The sequence below is a fragment of the Doryrhamphus excisus genome, linkage group LG9 (assembly GCF_037039965.1).
Source record: "Doryrhamphus excisus strain RoL-2023G ecotype Guam linkage group LG9, RoL_Dexc_Guam_v1.1, whole genome shotgun sequence".
Taxonomy (NCBI): Eukaryota; Metazoa; Chordata; class Actinopteri; order Syngnathiformes; family Syngnathidae; genus Doryrhamphus; species Doryrhamphus excisus.
Genome location: NC_136365.1, coordinates 3,564,720 through 3,592,657, shown reverse-complemented (window position 1 = coordinate 3,592,657; position 27,938 = coordinate 3,564,720). Strand labels below are relative to the sequence as shown.

The window sequence follows — 27,938 nt, the reverse complement described above, 5'->3', positions numbered from 1 at the left end:
TTCCCAAATAGACATAAAAGTGCATACTCTGTGGCCTGGGTCCTAAGGTGTTGGGCTGCGGGAGACAAGGCTGCTGGCTGCCCTGGGTTGCCATAGGTGCCTGATTGATAATCTGCTTCTGCAGCCGTGAGCGCCTCTTCTCCTCCAGTTCCTTTTGAATCTTATAGATTTTTTCAGCGAGGAAGTGATAGTACTCATCCTATGCAAAAGAAAATAAATCAATATTATGACAACATTATGACAGTTACAAAGTTGCCGGCTGAGGCAGGGATTCATTTATGTAGGTGGTCTTTGGGGAGGAAAAGTGGGTAATTTAGGCACCTACTCGGCTATTCGCAGACTCATACATGTCCCCCTCCACCTTTCTGGCATACGCAACTAGGTTCTCCATTCGTCTGTCCTTCAATGCTGCTGGGTCAGGAGTAGGAAATATGGCTTGCACTCTATGTGAGAAGAGTTTATAGAGTTAAAAGCTTCATAGGTCATAAATTCATGACACTTGAGACAATAATGACAACAATTTTAAATACAACCAATAGGGTAAAAATGTATCATGGTGGGTTAAAATAATGTATACCACGATAAGGGCATGCACTTACAGTTTGTGTACAAGGTGATTGCGTAGGTCCTGGGTGACATGCTCGTGCCAGGCCTTCCGGGTGCCTGTGGCGGAGATGGGTGCTGCAGTGGGCAGATTACCCATTGAGCCCACAGCTGAGCCGTCTGACAACAGCTGACTGAAGGTGAAAGAACCAAAGTGACCGGATGAATAACATATTTTATATTGACACTTTTGACGAGCATGATTAATATTCCAGCTATGTGTATACAACTCAAAAAAATGATGATTTAGTGTCTATACAATAGTTGTTAGCCATCAAGCCTCACTTGTTAGTGTTGATTGCGTTGGGAAGAGAGTCTGTGTGTAGGTTGGTTTGTTCTGAAGTGGTCACACCCATCGTGGCACCCGCAAGGGACTTCTGGTTACCTGTTAAGACAATGCGCTGAGTAAACATCAATGCCTTGATTTTGTAATTCAAGCATACGTTGACATTTCCACAGCAACGCGATAAAGTTTTGCGACTTTACCAAGTGCATTGATGCTTCTCATTTGCTGCGGAAGCTGTTGCTGGGCCTGAGCATTCTGTGCGCCCGTAGGCGGCCCCGAACCTGGGGCCTGTTGGGGCTGGGCATGTCCGGTGGCTTGGCTACCGTAAGGCAGCCCAAGTGCTGCGTAGGCTCTCTGCATAGAGCTAGGGTCTATAGGGGTTGAGGTATTGATAGAAGGAGCACTGGACTGGCCCACACCGACCGCAGACATGGGGTTCTGAAGACCGGTATTGGGGGAACTCATGGCTAGAGAGAAGGGTTAAAGCAATCAATGAACAACACATGTTGGTAGCGGTTTGCATTGTTGACAACTGGGAAAGACGACTGCAAAACTATGCATCCAGATCATTATATAGTACATTGTACCATAAGCTACAATATTATGTGTTACAATTTTCGCCACTTTGAAAGTAATGTGAGCAAGTAAGCAATTGTGGGAGGGGGGGGGGGGGGGGGATGAACCTGTTACTTACGCTGCTGTGTGCGCTTGTCACTGGCATTCTTCAACGGCAGGCAGACCGGACAGTCGTGCCGTGTACAGTTTTTCCAGTGGGAGATGATCTGTCTGGATGATGCACAGTGAGCCACTGCAAAGACAACAAAAGCAAGGTTCCTACTAAAGCAGTGCCTCTCAATTACCATGCCCCCCCCCCCAAAGGGGACAGCAATCTGACAATATGCAAGCCCTGTATCTTGTAGAGCAATAGAAAATGTTGCCGGAAAGCATGTTGTTATGCATTATGCATAATCTGTTTAAGCAGAATGTACATTTGAATGTAGGCATGTCACGATAGCAAATTTTGCTGGTCGATAATGGTGCTACAAATTTTGTCAATATTCGATATCATCGCAACATTTTTAGACAATGTTTTTTCATTCATTTTAGTCATGAGGTGTCACACACATTTGAACAGGTTTACAGGTGATGAAAACACAATATTCACAAGGTTCCTTCCGCTGCTATTTCAAAATTCCATACTTTTCCCAGACACAGTATATATAGATGTGAATCAGTCAATCAAATCTATGATTAATCAATTGGTTTAATTTTTTAGATAATGCAGCATTATTTCTTAAATGGACATTGTGCATAGTGTTACTTTTGTTTATTTTTAGGACTATATATACACTATATGCATCAGAATTTGACAGCACGTAGAACAAATAGACTCTTGTTAGACTAACTGGTGTGAATGAAGCAGGCAAACAGATTAATGGTATTACACATGTTTTGGAAAAGGGGTAAAAAGGACAAAATATAACAATTACACTGCCAGTCAAAAACCAATGAATTAATAAACACAAAACCACTGCTTTTACTAACGTTGCTGGGTGTAAGGGAAAAAAAAAAACAAAATAATTCTATTTGGGTGCAAAACCAAGCTGTGCAAAAAGTAAAATAAAGGCCAGAAAACATGCATCAATATTTAATATTGTCAACAAGTTTACGGGTAAACAAGTTTGAATAATTCACACTTCAGCTATATACGTATACTTCAATATGGCAATAAACACCATTATAGGATTCATTCATATTTCTGTTAATTGATTCAATGGCAAATCAACCAGATTACGTGGCATCCATTATACACAGTGCATGTTCTACTACTAGTTAGCATCGAGTTTAGCAACCATTATCACATCAGCATTGAAGAAAAAAGTAACCTACATATTCACTTATCCTATTCAACCATCATTTATATGGATTTGGAATTGTTTTATGCATGTAAAAGTATAATTGAAGAATTATACGAATGTGTTTGGTGTTTTGTTTAGCTAGCTAACAGGATGCTAACAAGGAGGGATGTATTGTAATAAAAATACATTAAAAACACAGAGATTAAGAACACTCGAGATTATTAATAACGTAACAAGACATGCGTCGTGCTGTACACTAACTGGAGAATGCATGCATAACCAAGGCAAAAATATGGTGTCAATTTTTTACATTACATTAAATCACGCTATCCGAGGTTCCACTGTGCTCCAAACATACCGTGGCATGACTTTCCGGCTTGGCAGTGGGTCATGTGGTTGAGGACGTTCTTCATGGTGCGGCAGTGGGGTAGGTCACAGGCTCGCACCTCTCCGTTGGCCTGGTCTCGTCGCTGGCACTTGTGTGCATGGAGCAGCAGGACCAGCTGCTGCTGGATCAGCTTGCGCTTCTCGGGGTCAGCTGTCGGGCCTGCTGAAGGCACTGCCATACCTCCACCGCTGGCAGCAGACAGCATGGCTGCCTGTTGCTGGGGCTGCTGCTTGTGCAAAAAGACAAAGAAAGACATCAGTGCTGTGATGAATTAAATTCAATTGTTGACATATTGATATTCTCTTGTAAAATAAAAATAAAATAAAAATGTATTTAAAAATATATAAAATATGAATAACAGCAAAAAAATGTTTTACATCAAACGTTCACAACATGATGCAGTAAAAATAAATAAAACTAACCACTACAGAGTATGGCTGGCAAAGTATTTAATACACTTACTCAGCAGCATGTCATTTCTACAGGACAATACTGTATAACGGAACAAGAAGTGTCTCTTGCTCTCTTGGTTGATGGATAAAATATCCTAATTTTCAGTAGAATACTCAATAACTAAAATATTCAATCGCTGCGGCCCTAGATAATAGAGTAGTAATTAGTGTTAAGTTTTTTTCTCCCCTTGTAATTCCAAAATAATGTCATACATCCGCCCCACCAGCTGTAGTGCATGGCAAAGGCTGAATTTGACAGGTACTAACCATGTTTGGCACACTGGTGACAGCTGCCCCCTTGAGTTCATTGGGGAAAGGTGGTAGACTGTTGGCAAGGGCGGCCTTGTTCTGGAGCTGCTGCTGCTGCTGAGGGTTTAGCTGCTGGCCAGGCCCTGCAGCTGCCTGTCCGTAGGACTGAGTCACAAATGGACCCCCATTGCTACCTAAGCCCATCTGAAGAAAGAAGAAAAATTAGGTTTTTTTTTTGTGCAGTCAGCTTTACAAACAAGACACAATATGGCTATTTAAGATCAAACACTCAACGCATGGGCACGTTGGTGTGCGACACGATCGAATACTTTCTTTGTGAGTGTTGTGTATAAAACACAAGCTGATGTTAATTTTAGCCCATTTGCGCAATGTAAACAGCATATTCCAAATACAATATTAGTAAAAGTGAATAAAAATGTATATGCAAATGAGTTCACAATTTCTCAATTTTTTGTCAATATTCACACTAACTTGAGTGATATTGATTCAAGAAATATTGTGATTTTTATAAGTGTATTTTTTGCTAAAAAAGGAGTCAATTTTATTTTCATTGAGGGTTTTCTGTCTTTTTGTTTATTCAATTTATTATATCAGTTTAATTTATTTGATATTTAAAGGCTATTCATATTCCAATTACAATGTTAAGTACTCTCGACAAACTTTTTAGATTTATTTTTGATAGTGTACTCACATTGTCTCAAAATAATGGAGTAATAATATAATAATATTGTTTATCTGCTGTAATCTGGGGGACAATTATGGTCCAGCAAAACATGTTATTTTGATGCGTCAATATAAAATTAATCAATAAAAAATGTATTAGCTCAGTCCAATCCAACTAATAATGAATAGTGAGAAATGGGATTGTGCGGATGCGACGCAGCGGTCTTCATCCGCTGTGGAACACACAATGGAGGTGCAGTGACATGACAGGAGAGAAAGTAACGCTGAGCGATTATGGGGTCTTTTTTTTTTTTTTCGAGGATGCATTTTGTGTGAGGACCTATTGAGTGCTGGTGCTGAACTTCACCATAAAACAACTCAGCAGATAAATAGTTGCACTTCTCATCCATTATATTTGAGGTAGAGCTGAAAAGTCCCTTGCTGTCCATACTTGTGCATTGAACACGGAGAAAGTGGGTTGCAACAACAGCCAGTGAGGGACTCACACGTCCCAAGTGGGATGGTTGACCACACTAAGAATACATGAGTTAGTAGTTACCATGTTCGCCATGACTTTTGAAGAATTTTGCCACATTTCAGTTTGCTCAGGAAAAAAATATCCTATTTATAGTAAGTGGTTTCAAGTACATTGGTCACATAACCTGGAAGCTATAGAACAAAACCCTTGACTTTTTATTTGACAAATATGATATGATAAAAAAACCTAAAAGTTTAAAACAAAGAGGTGTGTGTGATACTACGACTTGCAAGCTATTCAACAATGTCAAATGTAATGTTAAAAATTTAATTAAATCCAATTAGAACAAAATAATACTCGCTTTGGGTGCAAAAATAGGATGTGCAAAAAAAATAAAGGCCACAAAACATGCATCAATATTTAATACTGTCAACACGTTTACTGGTACAAAAGTTTTTAAAAATTCACACTTCAGCTCAATATGGCAATAAAGATCATTAGATTCATATTCATATATTTTTCATTGATTTAATAGCATTTCAACCAGATTACATAGCATCCATTATACACAGTGCCTGTTCTACTAGTTAACATTGAGTTTAAGAAACCAATAAAGTTTCAATAAAAAGAGAATTATTTTTAACAAATAACAGCCGATAACGCCGATGACTCCACTCGTCATTTAGTCACGCAATAATAAATTAAACAAGTCAATGACAAAAAACATTTCTGCAATGGAGTTCATGGCACAATCGGCGTAAACAAACAAGTAACTTTGATACCGTCTTTTTCGCTGTTTGCTCCCACTATGCAGCCTCTGCACCTCCATATCTCTGCGAGGATATCCGATTGTTGGTGTAGCAAAGGGATACTCAAAAGCTATAGGCTGCCCCCGAGTGTAGTAGCAAGCCACGAACGTAATAAGATGAACATCCATAGCTGCACGCTTGCTTAAGGGGTTGGTATGGCCATCTTTTTTTTTTTTTATATTGTGCTTAAAATAAATATTGATATTTTAAAAAAATATCAATGTATCGCCCAGCCCTAGGTTGAATGTATTGTTAATCTCAGTTTTGCTTCTGTTGCCTTTTTTTGGAGACCATGGCGGTGGTCTACACTGGGGGTTGAGGGTGTTGCGGCCCAAACGCTTCAGGCAGTAGTAAGAGCCATTTTGTTGCGATTTTTGAGCTCTCCTTTCACTGCAGTTACGAGTACGAGTTCATGTTGAACAAGAAAATGAAGTTTGCTCCTGCAATCAACACTATGCCTCAGACTCTTATTCTTCAACCGTATGTTTTAGCATGCACCTTTTCATACGGTGCAACTTATGTGTTAAGTACAGAAATAGACCCAGTAATTGAGACTGCGCCTTATGGTGCGGAAAAGTCTCTAGCAATTTTCTAAAACTCACGAAAAACACCAAACAGCAGCAGTTTAACAATAGCTTTAAAAAAAAGCATGACTTAAGTGACTTACCTTGTTGATGTTGCTTGGCTGCTGTACTGCACTAAGCGTAGCATGTGCACTCATCTGCTGTCCTCCCTGGGTAAGTGTATCTGCCAAAGCACTGCCAGCCCCCACTGCTGCTGATGCAGCCCCTTGCAACGTCTGTCCCTGGTACTGTAGGCCGACCACGCCTGACCCTCGTCCTCTTCCAGCTCCAGGTCCAAGTCCTCCGTTCATGACTTGCCCAGGTTGGGATTGCCCACTCTGAGCAAGTAGCCCGGAATGACCCTGGCTATTACTCATCAAGGCCTGATTGAAGCCCGGGTTGTTCAGACTCATTGTCACAGCATTGTTGTTGTTCGGCCCTGCTACTCCAGTTGGTGTTCCTGCTTTTTGGGCTTGGGGGGATGAGTGGTTGTTGGGGGAGCCCTGACCAAGGGGACTCTTTCCCAATGGTGTGCCAAGCTGAGTGCCCATACTTCCTGGTTGTGGACTACCAGAGCTCAGCCCCGCACCTGCGATCGTAGAGGTGCTACCGGCTCGAAGGAGCTCTGAGAGCTGCTTGTGCTTTGCAGCAGCATCTGGTACAACAGTGCCACCACCAGGCCCACCGGCTACAGGTGTTGTTCCTCCATTTGTGGACATTCCACCCATCAGGCTCAGATCTCGACCATTGGGGATCAACTCATCTGGAAGGTCATTTTCCAAGTCGTCCCAAGACAGTGACCCAAGATCTGCAATACAAATAGAAACAGTGCAAGTTGAATGTTAGGTATTCACATGGTCATGATCTCTATGCCAAAGGCAAAAAAGCTTTCTCTCTTTCAAAGCAGTCAGATTCGTGAGCATTGTTACATTAGCGAGCTCTCTAAACGAGATGCAAAACAGCTTCAGTGCATCCAGAATGCTGCCGCTCGAGTCCTGACGAGAACCAGAAAAAATGTAACCTTGACAGCTCTGATGGCTTCCAAAGCATGACAGGGAGATCCCACATGAGGTATTTTCCACACACCACCGTGGATCCTAAATGTCAATGTCAGTAGGTAAATGTCAATACATATACAATGGTGTGAAAAAGTGTTTGCCCACATTCCTGATTTCTTATTCTTATACTCATCACCAGTTTGTCAAACTGAAATGTTTTGGATCAACACACAAATTTAAATATTAGTCAATAACAAAACTATAAGAAAAATAAGAAATCAGGAAGGGGGCAACACTTTTTCCACACCGTTGTTTATGTATTGACATTGACATTTAGGATTCAAACCACAGTCCCATCATTCATATTCAAATACAGTCCAAAATTTAATGAGGACACTTAGCCTACTAACTTAAACAAACAATCTTCCTGATTGTGGAGGATGGTTGTTTAAATCTTACGGGACGAGCCATCGTTTTCTCACTCATTCGTATCAGCCCCACCTTTTGAACCAGCCAACACATGGATGCCTGGCAAAGCATTCATTTCTCAACACAGATACACACACTCTGAAAGCTTGGCCGCAGGCTCCTTGGCTGTGGACCAAAAAAGCTAAGTAATGTTTTGGTTGGGTAGCACCACACGCAGCTCAGGGAGGATGGGGGGAGGGTGATAGCGTTTTCAGTTCGCACTTGCAGCTTGCTTCTCATTTTTTTGTCATTTGAAGGATTTCTAAAGACAATAACATTTCAGTTACAAGCCACTGCTTACCAGCAGGTAGACTTGCCTGTTTAAGGACACCGCTCTGAATTTTGATAAACGCATCATTACACAAAGCGCCTCAGTAAAAAAAAAAAATCTTGGTGTGAAATTCGATTCGAAAACATCTTCGCAACATCGCTACGATACAAGCCTGCAGTTAGTAGAAAATGCTGCAGCGCGACTCCTTACAAGGACGCGTCACTTCAACCATATTTCTCCAGTACTAGCCAACTTGCCCTGGCAGAAATGGACAACATCTGAGGTGGTCCACCCCTTGGAGGCACTGCAACGGATGGCCCCGCTTTGGCTGATGATCATCCCAAGACCGGCGGTTGACCAACACCCCTGATGGCACTACATCTATTAAACTATTTGAATTTTCTTTGTGTGTATGTAAGTGTGTTATATGTGTGTCATATATGGGGGTTCCCCCCATCTGCGGTCCCTTCTCAAGGTTTCTAATTTCCCAAATGGGATTTGAGCTTTTCCTTGCCCGGATGGGGGTTCAAATCAGGGGATGTCATCTATCGTCTATTGTTGTCTACTGTTGCCTGCTTGTTAAGCCCTTTGAGGCTCTTTTGTGATTAAGGGCCATATAAATAAACTTGTCAGTTCTTAATGTAGTCTACTGTAACTCAAGTCGCAACACATATTTTCTTAGTATAAAAAAAAGATGATCTCAAGTGGCTCAAGAAGGTCACCAATAATAATAACCTTGTAATGTTACATTATTGTTTCATAGTGGTAGGTCACACTTTGCCACAAACGACAATTTCCTAGTCATGTGATTGTTGTTAGCAACTGAGAGGTTACTGGGTATATGACTGTCACTGTCCTGCTTCACTAAAAGACTGGCGTCCCCACTCTGCCGGATTAGTTAATAGTTGCATCTAGCAAGGGTTTGCGTGAAATGTACCTGTAATTGATTGTGGTGGCTTGCCACTACAAAATAAAAGCAGCCACACCTTAAAAAAATTGTCTCAAAACTAAGGATCGACCAATATCGGGCCAATATTTGCGTTTCTTTACTTGAATCGGTATCGGCCGATACGCACAACACATGCAACACACGCAGTCACGGTACCTGAGACCTGTAATATTTGTTTTCATTGTTATTTTTTCATGTAAATTGAGGGAGCAAAAGCAGTATCGGCCCAAGCAAAATCGGCCATCGGCTAAGGGTGTTGGGAAAAAAATCGGTATCAGCATCGGCCCCAAAAAAACCATATCGGTCGATCCCTACTCAAAACAATGTTAAGTATTATATTGTATGAATGTATATACTGCTTATGCTATGTCGATACATATATAGCTTATTAGGTACACACATATTGACCATCTGGATGCAACTCTTTACTAATCTGGAACAGTGCATATGTGACTTTTTTTTTTTTCAACCCGACCAAAAATATTTTCTTTTAAATCCCAAGAACCTTCCTGTGTGGACAAGGCCTTATTACATATTATTTTGCATTTGCACTTGAATTTGAAGTTATCTGTTCCGTATTTATTTATTCATTCTTATCTCTGCTACCATGCTTTGTTTGATTGATTTTTTTTATGTGTTCAAGTTCATTATGACATTTTTGCAGAGCTGCTAGAAATGAATTTCTCTTGTCGATGAATAAAGTACATCCAATGGAAGCCAATAAAGATTTATTCACCGTTGCATGAAAACATCATGCCATTATTGACTTAAAAACATTTGTGGCAAGCAACCATGGCGGGCGGCTCTTCCCGCTGTACACTCTGGTTCTCCTGGTCACGATAGATAGCCTCAGGAAGCCAGCATGGCCTCATGTGTGGACCACACAAGCCTCGTACAATTCCCAAACATACGACCCTGGCAAGTGAAACGTATGACAGCCTTACATGAAGCGCATTAAGCACATCCTGACTTTTGAAGAATCTGTAGCAATATGTGCAGAGGCTGACGTCCTATTTAAAAGTTAGCCAAGCTACATCCATTTCTGAATTACTAGAAAAAACTGGCCAATGATGCAGCGCATCAAGAAATTTAAGATTTTTGCATTTAGTTAATGGACATTTTATTCACTAACCCAAAAAGCACACTACACCGGTAAAGTAAGCACAAAAGGTTTAAAACTAAATTTTAAAACATTAAAATGGAAAACAAGGAATTTGGGAATCTAAACTGTATTTTCCTCTCAAAGCATTTATTTAACTTTATTCACGACATTTATACACACACACACAAGACTGCTCTAACTTCTACATGATGTCCATGCAAAAGCGGAACGTTTGGAAAGCCTGTGGAAAAGGCCAATGAAGGTTTTGTAAAACCACTGCAAGGCCTCAAGGATGGAGGGATCCAACAGAGCAACAAGGGTTCCATGTTTGCCCATACTGAACAGAAACGCCCAAATCTTCAGACTTAAGTATATATAATCAAATGATCCATTAGCATAACCATATATACCAAAAAGGGTCAATGAATTCAAGACAAACTCTCCTGTCTGCATTAAATAAAGGCCAATTGTCAATGCATCAATTGTCTCACTGTATTAAATCTGCAGCCATTTCCCAACTGCTAAATTTGTCATTATCTGTCTAACGTGTGAATAAAAATCAAAATGCCAGCCAGACAAAATTGTGTCACAAAGGCACCCTGTAAAAGCATCCATGTCTGTTCATACTGCAAATGGCAGAAGCCTAATCTGTTCAGATGGTCGGAGTAACAAACGCCATAAAAATACTGATACTAGGACTAGACTTAGGGGGGTGGGCGATATATCGATATTTTTAAAATATCGATATTCATTTTAAGCAATATATCAAAAACAAGCATATCGTTCATATCGATATTGACTGGATTTGATGAGGAGGTCTCATGTTTCAAGATGGCACCACCCGAGTGCAAGCTAGTTACAGCAGCTCTGTGTCTCCTGTGGCATTTTTATTGTTTAATTATCTTTATTACTTCCTTATTGTTTTTGTGCCATACCGACACCTTAAGCAAGTGTTCAGCTATGGACGTTCATCTTGTTACACTAGTAGCTTGCTGCTTGAGCCATTGTTGACACTCAGGAGCAGCTGTTAGCTTTGAGCACCCCTTCGCTACGCTGAGCAATCGGATATCCCTACGGAGACATGGAGGTGGAGAGGCTACATAGTTTAGGAGTTTTGGTCCATATCGCCCAGACCTTTGCTTAAAGGCAAATTGCTGGAGAGGACAATTCACTGGTTGCTGTTGATGAGTCCCAGAGCTCTAAAAGAAAGATTAAGAATTTGGGGGAAAAATGCACCCCTACAGTTACATTAAAATTTTGAGTTTAACTCACTGTCATGACAAGGGCTATGTGTATCTTGTGAGACTTCAGTTCTGTGAGCATCTAAAGGATTAATTGCATGAGTGCTTTTTTATGAGGCCAGCACAAAACTGACAATGGAACTCATCTGCAACACAGGTCTATGTTTTGAATGTTCAAGGAAATACAGTTGAGCCTCAGTTAGCGTCGGCCCTCGTTAGCATGTTTTCGGTTTTGAACATTTATGCCAAAATTTTGCTTCAGTTTGCGTTCATTCTTCCATTAGCATATAATATTGCACACGCCGTGTGTCGTTAATACACTTCATGAGTCCAACTGTGTTCTAAATGTATTGTTTGATAATCAATCCCAAAATGCCCTTATTGTTAACATCCTATTAACTAGCTAACAAAATGACAGCTGGAACCGGAAGACAGCTACGTTACGTCACCAGTCTATGATGTTAGCAAACATTTTCAGGAGTTTTACAATTATGGATTTAAATGCATAAAATAATTCAAAATGCATACGAATGAGGAATTGAGGAATGAATGGACTAAATGAACATTTAAGGTTAGTTTTACCTTCGAAGACACGACTGTTCCCAAAGACACGATAAACCACCACAATCTTTCCTTTCAATCACGTCTTCGATGAAACTAAAAGTAACCTTAAATGTTAATTTCTCCCATTTCAGCCATCATTTACATGCATTTCTAATTCTTGTCTGTATGTAAAACAATAATTGTAAAATTATTCCACTCTGTGTTAACATTTTTGGCTTTCCGGAATAATTAATGTTGGACAGTGATCGAGTGGTTAGCACACAGGCCACACAGCTAGGAGACCTGCGTTCAAACCGTGGGTTTTCTCAGGGTACTCCGGTTTCCTCCCACATTCCAAAAACATGCTAGGTTAATTGGCGACTCCAAATTGTCCATAGGTATGAATGTGAGTGTGAATGGTTGTTTGTCTATATGTGCCCTGTGATTGGCTGGCAACCAGTCAAGGGTGTACCCCGCCTCTCAGCCGAAGAGAGCTGGGATAGGCTCCAGCATGCCAGCAACCCACTTGAGGATAAGCGGTATAGAAAAAGGATGGGTGGATGGAATAGATTCATTACATTTACATTAATTCTTATAAAATGTATTCAGTCAGCTTCTGTTTCAGTTGGAGTCAGACCTTCGGGAATGAATTACTGACACGAGCCAAGGTTCCACTGTATGGTTCAATTAACGAGTCCAGATTGTATTGTTTTCAGGGTTTGACACGTTTATATTAGTTGATATTAGTATGTCTTTGGCTAAAACTGCAGCCAAGTCGTCAAGACTGACAGCACGTTCAAAAATGTTAAAAACTGCAATGTCTAAAGTCTGCTGGCCTTCAGTTATTCTAGGTACACAGGCTACTCAGCTATTTTTCCATTTGGAGGTTTATTTCTATCATACTGAAAAATAAAGCGTAGCAAATATTACCCAAGTAGGCACATACTGAATCAGCTCTGACAATATTTGTCTCAATTTCATAGTTTTCAGACAAAAATAAACACTTGCGCATGTATGTTATGAACATGTTGATATGCAATTTGTAAAACAATTGTAAATCTATACTGTTCTGTGTTAACATTTTTTGATTTCTGGGATGGATGAATGGGATTTACATGATTTCTTATGGGAAAAATCGATTCGGTCGGCATCCATTTCAGTTCAGAGTTGGACCTTCTGGAATGAATTAATGACGCTAACCAAGGATTCACTGTGTGTCTCAAGAGAGGCATCCAGACTGTATTGTTCTCAGGGTTTAAATATAGTAGTTAGCTTCTTTTCACACTTAGTATATTAGTTGAAGGTGCTGTGTGTCTTTGGCTAAAATTACAGCCAAGTCGTCAAGACTTAAACAGCACGTTTAAGAATGTCAACTGATGCACAACTCAACAACTGATGCAAAAAGTCTGCTTGCCTTCAGTTATCCTAACTCTCCACTTCCCTATAAACAAAGTGTCCATCACAATATAGTGACTACACTAGTTTTCATTTTTATTAAATAGTAGTACACTTGCATTTTGTGGCGTTAACTTTCAGCATTTCTCCAATGCAGTTGTTTATTGAGGTTTGTGGGTACTCGGCGTTGACAGCATTTTATTTTGCATTTGTTCTTTCCCACCCTGCAGCGTTTGTATGATTGCAGTATTTTTTCCTGGTTGCATTTCTGTTTGGGAACATTCGGACATTCAAAAATAACCACGCAGATACATTACATTAATTGTGTAAACTTCAGTTGAATATGCATGGGCGACACCCATACTAAACCTCTGCAATTAAAATTGTCGCCAGATGTAATTCGACTATGCTGCAAACGCATAGTCGCATCATAAGCCTTACTACCAAACATTCCAGTACACACTGGTGGCCTGTCAACATGCACCCAAGCCTCATGTTGGCCGATGGTTTAAAAATATTAACGGTCATGGCAACAAACATGAACGTGTGTGTGAGGCCTTTACCTGGTCCATCAGACGCTGACAGGGCAGGTGAATTCAGTTTGGGCCGCTTCGAGCTCGGAGGTCCGACATCCAGGAGGTTTTCAGCCATAGTTATCTTCTCCAACTGGTCAGTTTAGATGATAACCGTAATTATAGTTTGTCATGGAAGTTGGCGTATCAACCCGAAGCTTCCCGGCTAGCACATTAGCAAGTTGACAGCCTGCTAACGTTAGCTAACTGACTGATAGCTAGCTAAAAGCCTGCTATCAGCTAAGTTAACAGCTAGCCTTTAGCTAGTCGGTGCTGTGCGAGTCGGTGTCTTCAAAAGAGATGCAATAGCGCCCCGCTCCGCCACCGCCATTCACCCCATGATAATCCAACACCCAACACCCACATTATTAGCATTAAATAACAAAAATTAAAAGCTTTCCCATGAAAAGATCAAATTCCAAGACATAAATCCAATGAAATCAGGTGAACAGCTGCATTCCGATGAAAAGGTCGTAAATTCTAGATGTTCAAAGTACTCATTTTGTGTGACGTCAAATTTCTTCATGCAAAAATCGCGCGCAGCTCCACCAAAAAAATGAGCAATTGCATAAAAACGAGATTTTGCAATTCTCTTCAAAAGTCAAGGTCCGATCCCAACCTGCGGACGGTAAACAATACTGCTCCCGAACGGCGACAGGGCTGAATCGCCGCACTTGAAGGGGAAATCAGATATACCGAGCGTTTCTGTCCGACGACCACCGATCCAATTCCCGTTTTTGCGCACAAAATGCCTCCGAGTCGATGTTAAGATTGCGTTTTCGGGGGAGGGACGCCGTCATATAGCGGCAAGGATGCTCAATTTGAACGTTAAACCCAGTGTTGGACCGAAATCCCAATTCCGAGCCACAACAAGATGGCGGCTGTTGATTCCTTCGATACAAAAAGTTTTTTTTTTCTTTTCCAGCTCCGCTGTGGAGGGGGAGGGGCCGCGCAATCACGCCCTACGTCAAACACTACTCCTGTTTGCCACTGGGGGCGCTGCAGTACTAATTAAAATACATTGCATTGCAATACACGTTATTACATGTAGTGTACGACGTAGACTTAATTCATATATAGATACAAATTATAGATTGCTGATTGCTGTATTTGTTGGTCAATTTTTTTATACACTGTACCCTCACACATTGAAAAAATTTGGGATCATTAATTCACATCAATTCGCATGCAATCACAGGGCACATACAGACAAACAACCATTCACACTCACATTCATACTTATGGACAATTTGGAGTCATCAATTAACCAACATGTTTTTGGAATGTGGGAGGAAACTGGAGTACACGCAAACTCCACACAGAGATGGTCGAGGGTGGAATTGAACTCGGGTGGCCTGCACACTAGCCACTCCTACACTGTGCGGCCCAATTTTGGATCATACAAATATGCATATGTGCATATATGTACAAGAAATCTGCATCCAGGGTGCTCAACTATTTTTCTGTTTGGAGGTTTATTTCAATCATACTGAAAAATAAAGAGTAATAAAAATCATAACACTCAAACTCAAAATAGGCACACATTGAATCAGCTCTGAGAATAAGTGTCTCATTTTCATAGTTTTTGGACAAAATCGGACACATGCACATGTATAAAAAACATAATTACGTGACATTAACTGCATATGTACAAACATTTGAGTGTTTTGTGCAAATGTGTACAGATTATGAACATGTGTTGATATGATAACGGGTAATGTGCACAAAACATACATAATACATCTTATGAGCATTAAACCAACGCATAAAGGAATAAGCATTGTTGTCAAACAGTTTTTTTTTTTTTTAACCCCAGTCTACTTAAAAAAAAAAAAACACTGATTTTACAGTCTGGTTTATGCCCATGTTGATTTGACAGATTGTGTTGTGAAGTGCTAGTAAAATTTTCAAATAACTTTTCTGGCTCGACAAAACATTGACGAGTGATGAGATGAGATGGAGCACATCTAAAAGGGCCACTTCACTTTCTCTGCAAACCTCAAAAAGGTCTTGTGATACAAGTATTAACAATCAATACACTGTCCTCTACATGAGCAAAGCATGTGAAGAATCCTGCTTGTTGAACCCAATACATTCTTATTATTATACAAATTTGTCAAAAAGAGTGAAATAAACTCTTCTTCCCTACAGCCACCCTCATCAACCCCATACATTGCATTTAAAATGGGTACTTTTTTCCCACAAATAACACCAATATAATCCAAAAACAACAAAGCTGGCCAAGATATGAAAGGGTTTGAACATATAAATGTTTGAACATATGCTGCAACAATGCTAACTTAGCTGATACGGAATGACCTCAGCCGCTGATGTTCTCATTTGGTAATGAAGAAAGTGGGTTAGACATCAAAGTTGGCACAAATGGTCTTTGAACCCGTAAAGCACTTTGTGTGACTTCCATTGGCTCTTTATTTATCCTGTGGAGATAGTTGTCTCAACTGTCATACAGGAAATAATGTCACAATTAACCGTGGGCCAAACACTGATGGATACTGTATTTTTTTTTTTTTTTTTTTTGTCAACACAACTCAGCATTTTTTGACACGCAAATGAACTAAGTGCATTCAGAGGAACTGGTTAAAGACGCAATACATTTGATGTCGTGTAAAAGTAATACGCTAAACTATTTATTTATCAAAGGTAATTCATTTGGGTGAAAAGCACAATTGCCTAATGTCAGCATCGATACCATACATTCTGAAAAGCAAACTACCCACAAATACACTCACACCTTTAGGCAACACAAAACAATCAGCCGGTTTCGGTTGCACTGCACCTAAAGGTCACACAATTAAAGTGGCACGATACTAAGTCTATCCATAAAGAGGCCGTGTCCCACACTTTTAACAACCAAATCAAACAACGATGAAGGTAAAAAAAAAAAAAAATACTGAAATCGTCAATAAATATAACTGACAGACTGACAAATATGGGTTTTTGTGTGGCTTAGGCAACAAATGAAAGTTCTGTGCTTTGAAGCTTCGATGTGAACCAACTTTGTCTTTGAAGACCTATACACTGATTGTCCCGCACGATCCCACTTGATTTACTTACTATTCCACTCCACGGGGCGCTCTAGTCAGCCGACTTTGCTGTGTGACCTTTGAACTAAGCATCACTTCAATGTGTGCAAAGACACATTTATCAATTCTATACTTGTCATGCCTAAAAAGAACACGATCGTAAAGATCTTGGGTCACAGTATCAAGTCTAGTTAAAGTGCCTTCCTGTGTTTTGTGATGCTCTCCCTTTTTTTTTTTTTGTTCCAAATTGATATAAGATTTAATTTTGTGCTTTTGAATGTACTGTGACAGAAATATAATGTTAATGCTATATCTCACCTCTAAATACAAGTGGTTGAGAAAAAAAAAAAAACAAACATTGTGCAAGACCTGTGCTTAAATGTGCATTTACAACAAAATCAAATCTATGCAGCCTGCTTTGTAGCAAATTCTCTTATATTGTGAATACTGTAGCCCTCATGTCAAAGCAGAATACATAGAGAACGTTAACACTGCTTCATGTCATTCCCTCATTCTTTCCATAATTCCCTGCTCAGCCTATAAACGCTGCATTGGCACTTGATTAATCTAAGATGATTTTCCCCTTAAGTAAGATCAAAATCAACATACAACAATAATGATTTTTTTTTTTTTTTCGGAAGAAAAAGAAATCCTTGCATTGAAAAGTAAAAAGCGTAAGAAACCACAGAGAATTCAGCAGTCTACATGTCACAGGGGCAAAAAAAAAAGCCACGTAAAGATTGCTAAAACTTTGTTCGGTATTCATATTTGTTCTGTTCTAGTCCTGAAGGCACAAAAGTGAAAAGTACAAAAAAATGAACAACACCGCCTTGCCACTTTTTAACCTTCTTCTCTCCTGTGTTCAACACAGGTTCGGTCCGCTGCAACACTTAAATTCAACAATAAACAAGTAGTCATTTTTTCCTCTTCGACGTCAACCATGTTCCTTTTCTTCATAACTTGCCGGGAGGAAGCCAACTCCTGCCTGGACCGGCAAACAACCAGGGAGTGTTAGCAGCTCATGTTCGATCAGAGACGAGCGTAGAATTCCTCATTGAGTCTCGTTAGCTCGTCAGCGTCCTCCTGAGGGGCGTGGGGCTGCGGACCTCCGGGTGGTAAGACAAGTTCAGAGGTGGCGGAAGGGAAGTGACAGTCTTTAGCAGAAGGAGCGTCCCTATATCCTTCTTTCCTCGTCTCCGTGGATGGAGCCGGGACCATCTTGGGTCTTACTGCACTCTGTAGATGAGGAGGGAGCGTGGATGGAGATAAGGAAGTACGGGGTGTGACAGGTGACGGTCTGACCCTGGCGCTGACCTCCGTTTGATCTTGGCTCATACATTCCCCGTTTTTCGGATAGAGAAAGGTCCTCATTTGGCCTTTGCCCTTCACATTCACAGTACCTCTGTAATCAAACTCTAAACCCATGTCGCTGAGCACAGCGTGGCTTTCTTCGCTCACCTGGACCCGACACTCCACGCCGGTGGAGTCCATACGACTGGCAATGTTGACCGTGTCTCCCCAAATGTCATACAGCAGCTTCGTGGTGCCGATCACCCCCGCCGTCAACGGCCCGTGATTGAATCCGATGCGTAGCTTGAAACCGAATCCCAGCATGTTCTTGTTGAAGTCGTCCAGAACGCCCATCATCTCCAACGCAAAGTTGAACAGCGCCCTCAGGTGAGCGTGAGGACGGTCCTCTTCGTTCTCCGACAACTGCTGAACATTCAGCCCGGATGCGGCCATGTAGGTGGCGCCGATAGTCTTGATTTTTTCCACACTTTTGAATTCAGGTTTTCGTAAGAGCTCATCAAAGTCTCCAATCAGCTCATTGAGGACCCGGTAGCACTCTTTGCCTCCCTCGTAGCTCTCTTCGTAGAATTCACTGAAGTTGACAATACTGGCAAAGATCACGCCAACGCTGTCATGGTTTTTGGAGTAACTCTGCGTCACCTGGGAACAATTAAAACAAATGCACATTGTAAGTATTATACCAGGTTTCATCTCAAAATATCAATAATATACAATAATATAGTTGAAATCAATATATGACCTGTTATGGAAAATATTTCTTCAATACTGCTGCAATAAAAAAAGATTAGCTGATCACAATTATTTTAAAGGAAAATTTCACAATCCTTATGTGAGACATGAACTCCTTTCTGTGCGTTTTAAAGATATCAAAACAGGTAAAAGTAGACCGCTAAACAAACCACCAAAAGTGGCAACAATTCATACTTATGGACAATTTGGAGTCGCCAATTAACCTAGCACGTTTTTGGAATGTGGGAGGAAACCGGAGTACCCGGAGAAAACCCACGCATGCACAGGGAGAACATGCAAACTCCACACAGAGATGATCACAATTATTTTAAAGGAAAATTTCACAATGCTTTTGTGAGACATGAACTCTTTTCTGTGCGTTTTAAAGATATCAAAACAGGTAAAAGTAGACCGCTAAACAAACCACCAAAAGTGGCAACAATTAAAACAAATGCACGATGTAGGTATTATACCAAGTTTCATCTCAAAATATCAATAATATAGTTGAAATGAATATATGACCTGTTATGGAAAATATTTCTTCAATACTGCTTAGCTGATAATTATTTTAAAGGAAAATTTCACAATCCTTATGTGAGACATGAACTCTTTTCTGTGCGTTTTTAAGATATCAAAACAGGTAAAAGTAGACCGCTAAACAAACCACCAAAAGTGGCAACAATTAAAACAAATGCACGATGTAGGTATTATACCAAGTTTCATCTCAAAATATCAATAATATACAATAATATAGTTGAAATGAATATATGACTTGTTATGGAAAATATTTCTTGAATACTGCTTAGCTGATAATTATTTTAAAGGAAAATTTCACAATCCTTATGTGAGACATGAACTCCTTTCTGTGCGTTTTAAAGATATCCAAACAGGTAAAAGTAGACCGCTAAACAAACCACCAAAAGTGGCAACAATTAAAACAAATGCACGACGTAAGTATTATACCAAGTTTCATCTTTAAATATCAATAATATAGCTGAAATGAATATATGACCTGTTATGGAAAATACTTCTTCAATACTGCTGCAATAAAAAAAGATCATATTTGAGAGCTGCTTAGCTGATCACAATTATTTTAAATTGAAAATTTCACAATCCTTATGTGACACATGAACTCTTTTCTGTGCGTTTTAAAGATATCAAAACAGGTAAAAGTAGACCGCTAAACAAACCACCAACAGTGGCAACAATTAAAACAAATGCAAATTGTGTTTCAATGGTGACAAAAACCTTGAGTTGGTCAGCAACATGGATGGGGATGATGTTGCCCAGTAACCACTCCGCTTGGTCCCGCATCATCTGGATCTTGGATCGGTGCTTGTCAGCCTCCACGTTGCCATGGTAATGCAAACGGTAGCTGACCTCGAACTCGCGATTGAGAAACCAGACCAGGAGGAGAAGCAGAAAGAAGGCAAGAACCGCTTCTGGGAGCAGGAGATCGTGAGGTCGTGGAGGAACGTCAGCGTCTGATGAACCACCGTCACTTAATGCGGAGATGTTTAGTCTAAGGGGGGGAATGACCAGATGTTGTAAAGGGTACTCATGTAAGTGCTCCATACTGTGAGGCTTTCTGGTACATTTTGGTGGGAAGGTCCCAAGGCCCACAGCTAGACCCACTGCAGCTTGTACGCTGGTCAACAATTTTCTCTTTTATATACGACAATATTAATTAATGATCACTGTCAAAAAACATTGAAAAACCAGTCATATGTAGTATTCTGGTCACTAGGTGCTAGTAGTTACATTTATGTTACAATGATGACACGTTAGCTTAGCATCAGCTCTAAAGCAGCATCCTTCTACCAATATCCTCTGGACATGTCCCAAACATCTCAATCTGGCCTCTCTGACATTATCTCCAAGGCCTCTAACATGTAATGTCCATCTGATGTACTCCTTCCTGATCCTATCCATCCTGGTCACTCCCAATGAGAACAAAGTGAGAATGTAATCTTCTTCTTCTTTCTTTTTGGGCTTTTCCCTTCAGAGGTCGCCACAGCAAATCAATCTCCTCCATCCAACCCTGTCTTCTGCATCTGTCTCTTTCACACCAACTTCCCTCATGTCCTCCTTCACTACATGCATAAACCTCCTCTTTGGTCTTCCTCTACACCTCCTACCTGGCAGCATCCTTCTACCAATATATTCACTATCTCTCCTCTGGACATGTCCCAAACATCTCAGTCTGGCCTCTCTGACTTTATCTTGAAGGACACTAACATGTAATGTCCCTCTGATGTACTCCTTCCTGATCCTATCCATCCTGGTCACTCCCAATGAGAACAAAGTGAGAATGTAATCTTCTTCTTCTTTCTTTTTGGGCTTTTCCCTTCAGAAGAAATCAATCTCCTCCATCCAACCCTGTCTTCTGCATCTGTCTCTCTACCCTCATGTCCTCCTTCACTACATTCATAAACCTCCTCTTTGGTCTTCCTCTACGCCTCCTACCTGGCAGCATCCTTCTACCAATATATTCACTATCTCTCCTCTGGACATGTCCCAACCATCTCAGTCTGGCCTCTTTATCTCGAAGGACGCTAACACGTAATGTCCCTCTAATGTACTCGGTCGTTCCTGATCCTATCCATCCTGGTCACTCTCAATGACCACCTCAGCATCCTCATCTCTGCTACCTCCAGTTCAGAGATGAGGATGCTGATGTTCTCGTATTTTTTTGTGTTAGATATATTCTACAAATCTTACAATAATAATATGGGTTTTCATGGCTAGCTAAACAGGGACCGTTACACATGTGTCCTGTATCTTAAGATCAGTGTCTATCCCTGACGGCCATGTATGTATGCAGTAACAATGTAATAATAACTACTCATAACAACACAATATCACTAAAATGTTAATTTTCAACTAGTCTTAAAATGTTTATGAGTAGTACAAATACAGTATATATATATATTATCAACTCAAGTGACATTTAGCAGCCATTACTGCTGGTGCACAAAGCGAGACACAGCGACAAGGAGTCGGGGGGGAAAACAATGACGTTGAGTAAAAGCTAGAAAAGGCTGCAGCTATGAAAAACTATAAAAATAAAGCTACTGCTCCCGCTGACCCTTTAAATGTCACTCATCCATCATACACCTCGGTTCCCACGGAGACACTCACCCATGAACTGGCAAGCTGTTATTACTGGAGCTGAAAGAGAGGAGAGCGGTGTCAATCAAGACTGCAGGCACGTACAAACATAACACATAAATTGGTTTGTCTTTGCCTGACATTTTGTACGACACAAAGTGGATCAGTGATGAATTACCGTGAAAAAACATTTCAAGTTTGGAAAAAAAAAAAAAAAAAAAAGACGAACATTTCCTGTTGCCTTAGATACATGTAACAAAGATTTTTATTACCTGCCTTGTCGCAGACTACACGGACAGGAAGGGAATTGATTTATTGATTGCATGCCCTCCTCCGCAACCATAGGTGGCAGAATGCTGCCTTTCAGCCCCCCCCCAGGAGCCATTTACACAGTATCCAATTAAAATGGAATGAAACTGTTATTTTGTTCATGGGTGAGATGGAGCCTATCCCAGCTGACTTCAAGGCGAGAGGTGAGGTGCACCCTGGACTGGTCGCCAGCCAATCACAGGACACATGATTTTAGACTGGTCCAATTAGTTAGGCCCAACAAGCGTCATATTCCTTTGGTTTTCTTTAACATAAAAAATATAACATAACCAGCAATGTGCCCTGTGATTGGCTGGCTTGGCTTTGCTTGATTGCAAAATGCGTTGAGGAGGGCGTCAGTGAAGTAAGCAAGGAGGAGTTAACATACTCTTCATATCAAATGTTTTATTCTTCATAGTTCATACTGGGGGCGGCACGACGGTCTAGTGCAGGGGTCGGCAACCTTTACTATGAAAAGAGCCATTTTACCCAATGCCCACTGAAGAAAAATAGCCTGGAGCCGCAAAACATATAGTATGTTTAAAACAACATTGGAGGGAATTTGGGGGTATCAAAGTAGTTCAGATAAGAAAAGACGAGTTGGAGTACTCTTGCTAGTTTTGGAGATAAACTTACATAAATGTATGTGTAAACTACTGTAAACGTAAAAACAAGTTCCCATGCCGCTGTTTTTAAATTATCTCGAATTTATTTTTTAGATTTGTAGGTAAGTATTACTTGTTTTTCTTCATGTACTGAACTGGATAGCAGTCAGAACTCACTCAGGATGCATTCATGGTCTCAGACAAAGTTGGATTTTTTAAAACTCATTACAAAAGACGTGCATTTTCCCCACTCGGGTGTTAAAAATATTCAAGCATCGCAAAGGGAGCCACAATAAAGAGTCTGAAGAGCCACATGCGGCTCTGGAGCCGCAGGTTGCTGACCCCTGGTCTAGTGGTTAGCGCACGGACCTCACAGCTAGGAGACCAGGGTTCAATTCCACAAAACAATAACACAGGTATAAAAGTCAGCTTACATTATATTGTATAAACCTATTTAGCCGAAGAATGTTTTGGGTTGCATGGTGGACAAGGGGTTATCGCACAGGCCACACAGCTAGGAAACTCATGTTCAATTCCACCCTCGGCCATCTCTGTGTGGAGTTTGCATGTTCTCCCTGTGCATGTGTGGGTTTTCTCCGAGTACTCCGGGTACTCCCTCCCACATGCCAAAAACATGCTAACTTAATTGGTAACTATGAATTGTCCATAGGTATGAATGTGAGTGTGAATGGTTGTTTGTCTATATGTGCCCTGTGATTGGCTGGCGACCAGTCCAGGGTGTACCCCGCCTCTCGCCCGAAAACAGCTGGGACCCTCGTGAGGAAAAAGCGGTAGAAAATGAATGAATGAATGAGTTCATACTGGACTATCTAGCATGCCTTGCGGGCATTTTGAAATAACAGTTTTAAGTTACATGGTATGTTTAGCGCTTAGTTGTTGTTTATCACCCACGTAGTAGTAGTAGTACTAGTAGAGTTATGCGTTGCTTTAACTTGCTGTGTTTTCATTTCATTGCACTATGAGCAAGTACTGTATGTCGTTCCGTTTGATACCACCATATTAATAACCATGTCTCTACGTCTCCTACCTGGCAGCTCTAAACGCAGCATCCTTCTACCAATATATTCACTATCTCTCCTCTGGACATGTCCCAACCATCTCAGTCTGGCCTCTTTATCTCGAAGGACACTACTAACATGTAATGTCCCTCTGATGTACTCGATCATTCCTGATCCTATCCATCCTGGTCACTCTCAATGACCACCTCAGCATCCTCATCTCTGCTACCTCCAGTACAGAGATGAGGATGCTGATGTTCTTATATTTTTTGTGTTAAACACCTAAACTACCATTCTCTATCACGGACTGACTTTTATATTCCAACTAGGGAAATTGAGCATTAACAGAGTTGAATATTATATGAATGACATGCTCAGGTTAAGAGTGCCGGGCATGTTCCCGTTTAATCCTGTACCTACCTGTGCAAGGTGCTGTAAAGCAACAGCAACAGGGTGACCCCAGTAGCAGTAGCCAGGACCGACCGCATCCAAAAACTTAGCTGACAGAAGTTACAGTACTGAATGATGGCAAGGATGGTGGCACAGCACAAGAACATTGTCAGCTGGAGGAAGGGGTGAGGGAAAGGGGCTTTAGACAATTTGCAACATCTTTGTGTAAAACACACAGAACACAATTAGGACATTTATGAAGGGATTCATGTGTTTTTAAAAAGTAGGCACGACGGACAAAATACATTTCTGATTAACAATTTGTAGCCATTACAAACACAAGTTTACCTGCAGAGGCAGCTGGACACCAAAAGTAATGTGGGACAAGACGGAAATGGCCGGTAAGGAGACTAATACAGCTCCGATCACATGACGAGCCAGCCAGCCAGACACCACCAAAAGTAGGGAGCGGGTACAGTTCATGACTTCCTCCAAACAGAACGCCATACTGCAAGAGAGGAAATGGACATTTATCATCCGGGTTACTGTATAACCTGTGGTGTGCGAAATACGGCAGCTCTGATATTTAATAATATAATATAATATATAATACCACAACTAATAAAGGCGGCACGGCGGACGAGTGGTTAGCGCGCAGACCTCACAGCTAGGAGACCAGGGTTCAATTCCACCCTCGGCCATCTCTGTGTGGAGTTTGCATGTTTTCTCCGGGTACTCCGGTTTCCTCCCACATTCCAAAAACATGCTAGGTTAATTAGCGACTACCAATTGTCCATAGGTATGAATGTGAGTGTGAATGGTTGTTTGTCTATATGTGCCCTGTGATTGGCTGGCCACCAGTCCAGGGTGTACCCCGCCTCTCGTCCGAAGACAGCTGGGATAGGCTCCAGCACCCCATCACGACCCTCGTGAGGAAAAAGCGGTAGAAAATGAATGAATGAATGAACAACTTGTCATACTTGGCTTAAACAGCATGCAACATGTCAAGCACATCACACCATTAAAGCCCCAATTAGGAATCCTAGATGCATGTCAAGTATGTTTTTCCACAACATCTGGCTAAGTGATCTCACCGTATTGACAGCACCAACGAGGTTAGCTCCAACAGGCCGGCTAGAGGAGCCACAGCCAGTGCTGCAGACGCCGGAGGGCCCACAGTGGCTGAGCTCACCAGCGGGGGAAGGAAACATGCCAGGGTGAGAGCCAAGAAGACAAAACTGCTGAGCAGAACGTCGAGGAAGGAGCTGAACGTGCAACTTGCAAAGGTCTGCTCCTGAACCTGGTTTTTCACCTGAAGGAGAAGAATGGACACCATGCTGTACATCATTACCAAGGAGGTTATGGTTTTGCAAACAACTTGAAAAGAACATCAGAACAGAACATGCATACCAACATTTTCTATGCCACTTATCCTCACGCTGGTATGCTGGACACTATCCAAGCTGTATTCGAGCGAGAGGCGGGGTACACCAGCCAATCACAGGGCACATATAGACAAACAACCATTCACACTCACATTCATACCTATGGACAATTTGGAGTCGCCAATTAACCTAGCATGTTTTTGGAATGTGGGAGGAAACTGGAAAACCCACGCGCAAGAACATGGAGAACATGCAAACTCCACATAGATGCCCGAGCGTGGAACCCGGGTTTCCGAGCTGAGAGGCCTGCGTGCTAACCACTTGAGCACCATGCAGCCCCTCAGAACATTCATTCATTCATTTTCTACCGCTTTTCCTCACAAGGGTCGCGGGGGGTGCTGGAGCCTATCCCAGCTGTCTTCGGGCGAGAGGCGGGATACACCCTGGACTGGTGGCCAGCCAATCACAGGGCACATATAGACAAACAACCATTCACACTCACATTCATACCTATGGACAATTTGGAGTGGCCAATTAACCTAGCATGTTTTTGGAATGTGGGAGGAAACCCACGCATGCACAGGGAGAACTCCACACAGAGATGGTCGAGGGTGGAATTGAACCCTAGCTGTGAGATCTGCGCGCTAACCACTAGTCCACCGTGCCGCCCCCCTCAGAACATCATACTGAAAATAATATTGATCTTTAATTGACACTTTTGAGGATCAAGTAAATAAAGTCAAATGGCTATCCTCATCTTTAGTGTCACTGGGTTAACGTCAATTTGTTTTCACTTCAGCTAGGTCTGCTATGTAGTAACACAAAAGCAACAGCAGGGGGCTGCGTGTATGTGAAGCTACCTGGAAGTCATCATGAGTCTGTAAGTGGGCCACATGAATTGGTCTTATTACTTGTGAAGCAGTTTGAAAAACAAACAATAAAACAGGTATAAACGTCAGCTTACATTATATTGTATAAACCTATTTAGCCCAAGAATGTTTTGGGTTGCATGGTGGACAAGGGGTTATCGCAGAGGCCACACAGTTAGGGAACTCATGTTCAATTCCACCCTCCCCGTGCATGCGTGGGTTTCCTGTGGGTACTCCGGTTTCCTCCCACATTCCAAAAACATGCTAACTTAATTGCCGACTCCAAATTGTCCATAGGTATGAATGTGAGTGTGAATGGTTGTTTGTCTATATGTGCCCTGTGATTGGCTGGCGACCAGTCCAGGGTGTACCCCGCCTCTCGCCCGAAGACAGCTGGGATAGGCTCCAGCACCCTCGTGAGGATAAGCTGTAGATGCATGTATGATGGGTTTTTTTCACCTCATCCTTGTAGCTGCTGCGATAGGCTTTCTCCAGTGGTCTCTCTAGGAAGGTGAGGCTGATCTTGTTGATGGGTGGTTTGAAAAAATAGTCCTTCATCAGACTGGGAAAATGAGAAAGGGTACAGTACATGAGAGGAATGAACAAATAAGGACTGCATCAAAATGCATTATCATGATCCATCTTATACCTCATATGCAGCAAATTGTATAATGTTATTGTTAGTGGTAATATGAGAGCTGGCCAGTCAATCACAGGGCACATATAGACAAACAACCATTCACACTCACATTCATACCTATGGACAATTTTGGAGTCGCCAATTAACCTAGTATGTTTTTGGAATGTGGGAGGAAACCGGAGTACCCGGAGAAAACCCACGCATGCACGGGGAGAACATGCAAACTCCACACAGAGATGGCCGAAGGTGGAATTGAACCCTAGCTCCGAGCTGTGAGGTCTGTGCGCTAACCACTCGCCCACTGTGCAGCCCATGTCCGACAATTATCTGCCTAATTTTAAATAAACCAAGAATCAATTTATTTGTAGTTCTAAACAAGCATCTGTTCATATGCAAAAATATGCAAAATAGCCAACGATGGCCAATAGCTACCTTTATTACTGAGGAGTCGGCAACAGTGAAATATACAAAGAATGCTTAGTTTTTGTTTCGATTTCAGCTATGTCGACATCCGCCCATGTCAGTCAGTACACGGGTTTAATAAAACTAAAGCAAAATATAATAATAAATAAAATATAATAATATAATATAAAATATAATAACATTTAAAATAATA

The 27,938-nt window shown here is 41.3% G+C and overlaps 2 protein-coding genes across 5 annotated transcripts in view; both read right to left on the bottom strand.

The window, feature by feature from the left end:
- Positions 1-14,829, bottom strand: part of crebbpa (CREB binding lysine acetyltransferase a) — a 29,367-nt gene extending 14,538 nt beyond the window's left edge. Inside the window, exons 1-10 of one of the 4 annotated variants that reach the window (XM_078793210.1) lie at positions 13,902-14,829; positions 6,476-7,179; positions 3,856-4,041; positions 3,107-3,365; positions 1,584-1,697; positions 1,090-1,356; positions 889-988; positions 600-737; positions 326-443; positions 28-199 (exon numbers count right to left, since the gene is read on the bottom strand). In XM_078793210.1, the coding sequence (XP_078649336.1) occupies positions 28-199; positions 326-443; positions 600-737; positions 889-988; positions 1,090-1,356; positions 1,584-1,697; positions 3,107-3,365; positions 3,856-4,041; positions 6,476-7,179; positions 13,902-13,989 (2,146 nt within the window). In that variant the 5' untranslated portion in view covers positions 13,990-14,829. The remainder of the gene's footprint in view (positions 1-27; positions 200-325; positions 444-599; positions 738-888; positions 989-1,089; positions 1,357-1,583; positions 1,698-3,106; positions 3,366-3,855; positions 4,042-6,475; positions 7,180-13,901) is intronic. The other 3 variants (XM_078793211.1, XM_058065283.2, XM_078793209.1) reach the window with 3 other exon arrangements.
- A 2,036-nt stretch (positions 14,830-16,865) lies between these two features.
- adcy9a (adenylate cyclase 9a) overlaps positions 16,866-27,938 on the bottom strand; it is a 30,751-nt gene continuing 19,678 nt past the window's right edge. Inside the window, exons 5-11 of the mRNA XM_078793208.1 lie at positions 27,142-27,244; positions 25,523-25,740; positions 24,777-24,936; positions 24,459-24,601; positions 22,136-22,165; positions 20,243-20,516; positions 16,866-18,904 (exon numbers count right to left, since the gene is read on the bottom strand). Coding sequence (XP_078649334.1) covers positions 17,984-18,904; positions 20,243-20,516; positions 22,136-22,165; positions 24,459-24,601; positions 24,777-24,936; positions 25,523-25,740; positions 27,142-27,244 — 1,849 coding nt within the window. The 3' untranslated portion in view covers positions 16,866-17,983. The remainder of the gene's footprint in view (positions 18,905-20,242; positions 20,517-22,135; positions 22,166-24,458; positions 24,602-24,776; positions 24,937-25,522; positions 25,741-27,141; positions 27,245-27,938) is intronic.